This window comes from Protopterus annectens, chromosome 5.part0 (genome assembly GCF_019279795.1).
Source record: "Protopterus annectens isolate FY-2018-M chromosome 5.part0, PAN1.0, whole genome shotgun sequence".
NCBI classification, from domain to species: Eukaryota; Metazoa; Chordata; order Ceratodontiformes; family Protopteridae; genus Protopterus; species Protopterus annectens.
Genome location: NC_056735.1, coordinates 1,167,851,118 through 1,167,859,955, shown reverse-complemented (window position 1 = coordinate 1,167,859,955; position 8,838 = coordinate 1,167,851,118). Strand labels below are relative to the sequence as shown.

General features: G+C 37.1%; 1 protein-coding gene across 2 annotated transcripts in view; it reads left to right on the top strand.

The window, feature by feature from the left end:
* Positions 1–8,838, top strand: part of CWF19L1 (CWF19 like cell cycle control factor 1) — a 633,757-nt gene that overhangs the window by 28,083 nt on the left and 596,836 nt on the right. For both annotated transcript variants that reach the window (XM_044071015.1, XM_044071016.1), the window contains exons 3-4: positions 604–688; positions 1,455–1,556. In XM_044071015.1, coding sequence (XP_043926950.1) covers positions 604–688; positions 1,455–1,556 — 187 coding nt within the window. The remainder of the gene's footprint in view (positions 1–603; positions 689–1,454; positions 1,557–8,838) is intronic.

Here is an 8,838-nt window from a genome sequence, read left to right as displayed (position 1 = left end):
GCCCTGAGGATCACATCTCCTAGCTTTTTCAAATATTCATGATAATGTACAGAAGTGACCGTTTAAGAGCAGCTTTGGGTTGTCGAATCTGCACTGTTGCAGCTGCCCTTCTCCTACACTTGCCCTGTTCCATGCATCCCTGAGCCCCTCTGATAAACTGAATGAAACCACTCCCACACAGACTGCATTTCATGGCCTTTCTCCCCCTCACTGTGAAGTCCGTAAGCCTTGTTTGCATTTGGATAGAAAGAAGGACCTCCGACTGAAGCACTCTTAAGCACTCTTATCCTTGATGGGCATGTGCCGCATTTATGACAGAGTAGAAGGGATCTTTTGCTGCTCAGTTTTCTGAGATGTACTTTGGCCTGTAGAGAGAACTTGTTGGATTTCCTTCTTGTGTAGCACTGTATACAGTTTGAGCCCATTGCCTCGGCACTAAACATGTTTCTTCTTGCTTGAATGTCGGGCGAGATTTGTCTCTGTATTTTTTACTATGCCAAAGATTTTTAGTTACTGCAGTGATCAGATAATTTATGGAATGGGGGAAGCCATATTAACAATGCCATAAATTCATTTTCTCTTGTGTTTTTTTTATGATTTTAGTTACTGCTGTGTGTTGGCAGTTTCTTTGGATCCACACCAGAAGCAGAAGCAGAATGGGAGGACTACAAGGCTGGGAGAAGGAAAGGTGAGGTATGCTTCATTTCATTTAAATTTTTTTTTAAGCCTTCAAAGTTTTAAACTTATCCATAGAGCAAATATTACATAATTTCTGGGGCCCCTTTGTAATTTGTGTTTACTTTGTTATGGGATTGTTCAATTTGGTAACCTATTTTCAGTTTTCTTGTAGTTTTTGATTTTATCTTTGTTTACTTTGTTCAAGTCAAGGGGACAGTTTCATATTTCTTTCATGGAGAAAATAGAGATTTCTGAACTGCAGTGTGGGAAACTTTCTGACCAGTATCTTGGTAAGAGTTAAGGGTGGAGATGATTTCTTGAATTTAAGAAGATGAGAAAACTACTTTCCCTGCGTAGTACAGCCTGTGTTTCATTCATTTGATTTTCTGCATTGTTGTTGCTGTGTTACTCACTAGATTGAGTTGCACTTGAGGATCCATACTACCTATGTCCACACTGTAATTTGATGGTGTATTAGAATTTAGGGTTGTGTTACAAGTAATTCAGCGAGTATACAGCTGGGAACAGGGTCTGTGATGTGTTGGACTTTTACAAGTGCTAGTATGTAATTTTGGCTGAGTTTACTTGTATAGCTTTTAAAGTAAGATAATGGTTATGCTGTTCTTGGTGAGCAAAACTGCAGTGAGTTTAATGCTCGTCATGAATTGTCTGTACAGAATGCATTGCTCCATAACAGCTTTATAACAGTAATATCGTAACATATTTTAAGATAGTGCAGTCATTTCTTTCATTTGAGTGTCTCCTTGTTTTTTAAGCTCCTATCCCAACATGCATATTGGGAGCAAATAATGAAAAGACCATAAAGTACTTCCCAGATGTGGATGGATGTGAATTAGCTGAAAATATTACGTATCTGGGTAAGTATATTCATACATTGTGTTCTGCATTTTGAAGTTGGTATGAATTTGCTATGAGTATTACTTTTCTGGGTGTGGATGTTCATGTGTAGTGCTTGCTGTATATGGCTCCCCAGCTTAAACTGGCTAAGAACATGGCATGCCTGGATACCTAATTTGTGTAATGTATTTCTTCATTGAGCTTAGTGTCTTTAGAGATGGTCAACCTTCAAGCTGATGGTAAGGATCATTTCTGTATGGTGGATGCATGTGGAATGTTGCATACTGCACTGACTTGAATGGAACTTGACAGGATCTGGAAAGGCACTGGGGGAGTGAAGTGATTGCTCTACTTTGATATAGTGACTGGAATATAGACATCTCCCTGCACTTTCTTCAGAGCAAGTGAATATCTTTGAAGGACAGATGAAAACAGACAATTTGTTTCATTTTGTACAAAGTACAATTTTGTAAAGTGCTTCTAGTTTATCTTTACTTGATTACCCCCCTCGGTGACCACAAAGCATCATAGAAAATTAGCATTGTTTAAACTACTTGATTTTTATTTTTAAACCCCAAAATCTTCAGCCTCCTATCTGATGCAGTCATTCCATATCATGCTTTGATACACATGAAGATTCAGGATTCCAGTGTTATGCTAACCACCTATCCTTCAACTGTATATTTATTTTGGTAATTTAACCACCCCTTTTTGTGCTGAGTAGTGATAAGGATGAATGTGTTTACCTGGATCCCTTGCAGTATGCACGTGGAATTACTTTCTGAAGTCCAGTAGATAGTAGTCGCATTCTTAATGCACAACTCTTCCTTCCTTCTTGGAAAGAATGCAGTTTTCTGTTTGATTTCCACTGCATACAATTTTCCTGCCATCAAATCATTAGTTGAACCCAATTAGTAGCCATGCATTCTCTCTCTACCATTGAACTGGCCAGTCCTGATTCTGCTTTGAACTCTGCTGTTAGTGACCTGTATTTCTAATTGCAGTGTGCTTCGTGTGAAGTTTTAAAAATTGTTTCTTCTACATGCTGCATTTTCTTTCCATGTGCAGTAGCTTCTGCACCCATTTTATTTTTGTGGCCAATTCAGCTTGTTTTAATTGCTAGTTTATAAACTGGCCTGGGGTTTCCTTAATTTTATAGTCAGAGCAATGGCCCATTGCTAGCTTATCCTTGGGACATTATTCCTTTAATAAAGGTTTACCTTTCTCGTTGAACATCCTTTTTGTGTCTTGTAGCATCCAAAGTGCAGCATCTTAGATTCATTGAGGTTCATAGGTTCATAGATTAGTACTAGGCTAACTGCCCTTGCGAGCCATTTTAAGCCTAGCTAATTATCCCTTGTGAGACTCAAACCTTGCACCTTGTGTTTGCAAGGCAAACGCCTTAACCATTAGACCACCCTCCCAACAATAAATAGATTAATAGATTAGTACAAGGCTGCCCTTGCGAGCCATGTTAAGCCTAGTCAGTTATACCCTGTGAGATTCAAACCCTGTACCTTGTGTTTGTAAGGCAGCAAACACCTTAACCATTAGGCCACCCTCCCAACCCTTAATAAAATATACTTTAAAGCAACTTGTCAGACACTTTTTAGTTGATATCCGGTTTTGAAGCTTACTTCCTTGAATTAAAGGAAGCAAGTAAAAGTGTCAGTGGAGGACTCCCGAGTAGTAACAGGTCTAGTGCCATCCTTCATGTCTGTTGGTCTGTGTAGGCTGGCTGGAAACAATTTCACATGTCCATAATTTCAGCAATAACATTACTTGTATGTGTAGGCGTATATAAATAAAAAGACTTCAGGAGCAGATTATGTTAAGTAGAAGAATAGTGAAACTTTTTAGTTCCATTTCTGATGTGGAAGGAGCTGGTTAGAGTGACTGAAATGTATTAAGGTGGGTTTTCCAGATGGATATGAGCCCCTCCTCAGAAGAGGGAAAAAGCAGTGAGATGATTTATTTGGTTAGCTGTTGGAAAAGTGAATAGTTATTAAAAGGTGTTTTGTGAGAGGATGGGTAGTGTCATGAGATGGCAAGGGGGAAAAGTAGCCCAAGTTCTATGGTGGGTGGAGATGCATTAAGTTGTCCAGAAACTATTTTTAAATGTGTCAGGAAGTACAGGATGCCTTGATCATCTCTTGCATCAGTGAGCCAGTCCGTTCTTTCTTAAAAGAATGGGTTGTCTTTTCATGAAGCAGCGGAGACTAAGTAGAGAAGAAATCTCAGGGGTGTGTGTGTGTGTATCCACTGCAGTCCTTGGAATAACAAGAGTTTGAAGTGGGTAGGGAAATGTATGCTGATTTGAAGATTGTTGTATCAATAACTATTCCAGTTACTTGCTCTTTTATTCTTTTATTTTTGAAGTGTTAGGGTCCTAGGATCATATGATTACTAGGCTAATGGCCCTGGGGCCCTTACAAGCCTAGCCAAGAGTTTATCCCCAAAAAGAAATCTCAGTCAGCACCTGTCGCCCCCATCAGTGAGGGACACAGGTGGACCCCCTGTGACAGATTTGTAGTTTCCTATCCACTCATCAAGGTTGGGCTTTAAGAGGTTCAGTGAGGTGCGCTGTTTGATGTGTATGGGCTCTGTTTGATGTGTATGGGAAGTCTATTCCAGAGGCTGGACAGCCTCTGGGAGAGAAACCTGTCTCTCCAGCAGGTTTTGTTGATGTCACATATTAGATTCAGGCCTTTCAAGCAGGTAATGGGAGAGGAGTTAGACTTGTGGATATGGAGCATCTCTAGTAGGGCAGGGTCCGAGATTGCCTTGGAGGCGAGACACAGATCATCTCTGAGCAATCTGTACAATACCTAGTAGAGTGATTTAGTGATTTGAGCATGTCTACATAGGATGGGTGTGGGTATCCATGTAGGAAGTGGATGTTTTAATAGGCTAATTGCCTGACTTCCTTGAATGGCAAAATGATGAAATACATGTCTAGGTTTCTGGAAGCCACCTAGCTGTGTGGTCTAAAGGGATAAAGGTTTTCTGGAAGCCACCTGGCTGTAAGTGGTTTAAAGGGATAAAGCCTTCTGTATCAGCCGGATAATCTAATTTTGAATAGTGGCTCAGGAGCTGGAAGAGTCAGGGAAGTGTAAATAGGAGTGAGAAGCCAACACTGGCTCGCCTGTCCTGAAGAGAGGGAGAGGTGGCTTCAGTCATTAGTTTGCCTCCATGCAAGCAGAGGTTTGCAGTGCACTGAAAACAGCCAGGACTTAGGACATTAGCTGTAGTATTCTCAACCACTGATGGTAACTTTCTTTAATAGAGTGCAAGTGAAAGCAGACTTTCATATGAGGGTGTAGGTTGTCCTGTGATGATATGGATGCTCATGTCAGCCATCAGCTTCTTGCTTTCGATCTTGCAAGGCAAACGGTAATTGTTAGCATTTGTCTGTGAGGGCACAAACTCTCTTGTAAGGCTGACTGGATGAAATCCCCTTTGATCAGCTCCTGCATTCATGCTGGGAATCGTACTACAGGGGTGCAAACGAGAATTTCTGACCAATTGAATTGATTTGATCGTTTGAAGGCACAGAGGTAAAAAGTATGTAGAAAACAAAATTCCTGGAAACCAGTGAGATGTCAAATGGGCTAATGTTTGCTTTCGCTCTCTACAGATTGTTTTGGATAAATGTGATAGTTTGACAGCTTAGTCACCAATCTGGTAGACATGGAACCCAAGCTGTGAACATGTAACCTGAGTTTTGTCTGATGGATGGAAAATACTTGCCACATAGAAAATGGGTGGTAATAGTGCTTGATATTGGGATCTGTTTAACATATATGGTGCAAGTGGGGTCATTCAGTCTCCTGAAAGCACAAAACCTACTGCAAGTGATGGAAAGCTTATGTTCTGAGACCGGTTACTGTGACTTCCAAAATAGCCGTACTGAATGATTGAAAATGTGGACTTGCATGTACCATTTCTGAGTATTCCCTTTTCTCCAAAGGATGGCAATCTCTGACTTGATATGCAGTAGTCAGGGGACTAAGTTCCCATGTTGAGAGGTACAGAGGGGGGACTTGCCTCCTTGCAAAGAGCAACTTTCAAAGAAAATGGTGATTGTTCAGCATTCCCTGTTCAGTATTTTCTTTCTGTTTGTTATAATTCTGACTTACCATTTCAAGACCCAGAATTTGGAAGTGATTGCTAAGTAAAACACAAAGTATGCGGGAAGCTCTCCAAAAAAAAAACAAATAACTGATAAGTAGGAGGGCAAATCACAGAGAAGGAAAACCTCCATAAAATTGACGCATCTTTAATATACACAAATAAAATGCCAGAACCACACTTTCATTAATGCTCTTATAGGAAAAATACATGCGTTTTCGTCCTATCCACTGGACTTCATCAGATGTTATTTCCACATAATCAACTCACTTTTATACATCAATTTAAAAGCCAAAAGCCAGTAATAAAACACTAATTAACTTTGAATGCACCAATAAACATAACCTTTGGGCTCATTAATATTCACAAGTATTATATCATTTCCATCAACATTATTACCTTTCAGTAGAAATAAATATAAATTAATACATGCTTAAATAACATTTCATAAATATAAAACCACTTAAAATAAGTATTTATATAGTTAGAATATTATATTATATAAAAAGGGCATTAAAAATAAATAGTATTGGAGAAACTTCATATTATATAAAAGGAAGAAACTTTATAATCAAGCAGCACTACCTAGTGATACATTTATATATTGCACTAAACCTCATAATTTAGCTGCCTTTAATTTTAAAAGGGGTAATATGGAAACATGTTAATTTAAACCTGGTAAATGTACTTGCTTCCAATGTTACTTGCCACCATAATTTCCTATAACCTATAGTGTCTTCCCAAGGGCCCCCTCTAATACCACTTTTGACATGCTCTATTACAAAAAAGTGAAATTTACTATCTTTACATACCTTCGAATGCTTAAATAAAGCATTTGTTTCTTTCTCTTTTATTATATCATAGGTATGTTCATAAATTCTTCTTTTTAGGGTTCTTTCTGTCTTGCCTATATAAAAGGACCCACACTTTTCACAGGTGGCAAGATAAACTAAACCCTTAGAATCACAGTTGTACAATCCTTTAGTAGTAATCCATCTATCCCTACTTTCTACATATATTTTCTCTTTGTTAGCAATATAATCACATTGATTGCACTTCCCACATTTATATGTACCACTCATTCTAGTGTTAATAACTCTATTAATCTTATGATCAATCTTGTGTTCCAAAATTTCCTTTATACTATTAGAGTTTCTATATACAACCTTTGGTGTACATTTAGGTATTCCCTCCAGGTCAGTAAATGCTGTAAATCTTTCTCATTCTTTCTGAAAAAATTAATCTAGTATTATAATTTAAAGCATTATATTCTAAAATGAGGGCATGTTGATATTCCCCAGTGTTATTTAATTCTTTCATTCCTATTACCTGGTTAATCCTAAAATGGGCTTAAATTTATCTAGTCTACCTCTTTCCACTTCTGACCTAATATTTGCAATAAAATCCTTGGCATATCCCCTTTCTAAAAACATGCTTTCCAAAAAATCACATTCCAAGATAAAATCACTAGAATTACTTGTCATACGTGACCCCCTCACCAACTGACCCTTTACTATATTTTTCTTGCAATGTGCTGGATGTGCACTATCATAGTGTAGGAATGAATTACAATAAGTTGGTTTCCTGTATACCTTGGTTTCAAATGAATCATTACATTTTATATATTTCTATATCCAAATATTGTAAGCTTAGATTTATATGTTATAAGTAAATATAAGAAAGTCTGTAGTCTCATTAATATATTTCATAAATTCATCTAGTTTCTCATTCCCTCCTGTCCAAAAAAAAACACTGTATCATCAAGGAACCTCCGATAAAGACTCCAACAAGAATTAAAACTAGAATTAAGGATAAATGTTTCCTCCCAGTTAGCCAAGACTAGGTTTGCAAATGTAGGTGCACAGGCTTCACCCATAGCCACACCTTGGATTTTTTGGAAAAATTCTCCATTAAATAATAAAAAAAAAAAAAAATTAAGGACCATTTCCATCAAGCCTGTGCACACCACCTTTTCTCTATGAGTTAATATTCTGTCTTGAAACTCTTCATCCTCAAACATTCTCATGCCTTCAGAATAAGGTATGGATGAGAAAAGATCCACAATATCTATTGTCACAAATAATAAATCCTTAGAAAATAATTCCGAATTAACTACCCTTAAAAGGTCCCATGAATCTTTTAAAATTGCTTTCTTACTAATCCATATATGCTTAACTTTATTGTCAATAAATTTAGCTAATGGTAATGTTTTTGAACCATCCGTCGATGCAGTGGGTCTCAGTGGGGGGTCTGTCACATCCTTATGAACTTTAGGGATGCCATAGATTACTGGTATCTTTGGTTTATCCACCTTCAAATATGAAAATGCATTTCCATCTATACTCCCATCATTCACCATGGCCTCTAATTCCATGTCAGTTCTCTTATACGCCAAATTAATTTCATTTTTAGAGACTACAGAGTATTTATTTTCATCTCTAAGAATTTGATTCATTTTTCCTTCATATATTATAGTATCCATGATAATAGCCCCTCCACCCTTATCTGGTTTCATTATTCTCACATTAAAATTATGTTTTAATTAATTAAGGATCTTGTATTCTACTTCATTAAGATTCATATTACTTCTAATTCTTCTTTGTGCCTTCCTTATTTCACTTTCCATGACAAATTCTAAATTTTTAAGTTGAGGATGAATAGGGGGATTAAATGTAGATTTCTTTACTAGCATTTGATTAGAGCCCACCATATTATACTTATCATTCTTAAAAAAAAAAAAATACCAAATTCATATTAATTTTCCTTAGAAATAATTTTATATCAAGGAGTGCTGTAGTCCAATCTCCTTTAACCTGAGGAATAAATTTAAAACCTTTTCCTAACAAACTAAAATGCTCTTTTTCAAGTGGAACATTACTATAATTATAAATAGTAAAACAATTAAAAACATTCTTGCATCCTTCCTCAAGTATCTCATGTTCAATAATTTTTAACTCTGTGTCAGGGGTATTTCCATTTAATATCCCCCCATAGGAAAATTTCCATTCTGAGACCTCTGAAAAGCAGGGGGGCCTATATTCCCTATCTAATGGAGGAAATTCCCTATCATAATCATACTCATTCAATCCATCTCCTATCTGGTAATGCTCCAATTCCTGTCCTTGTTTATAAATTCTTTTATTATTCTTACTAATATTATTATTTTTATGA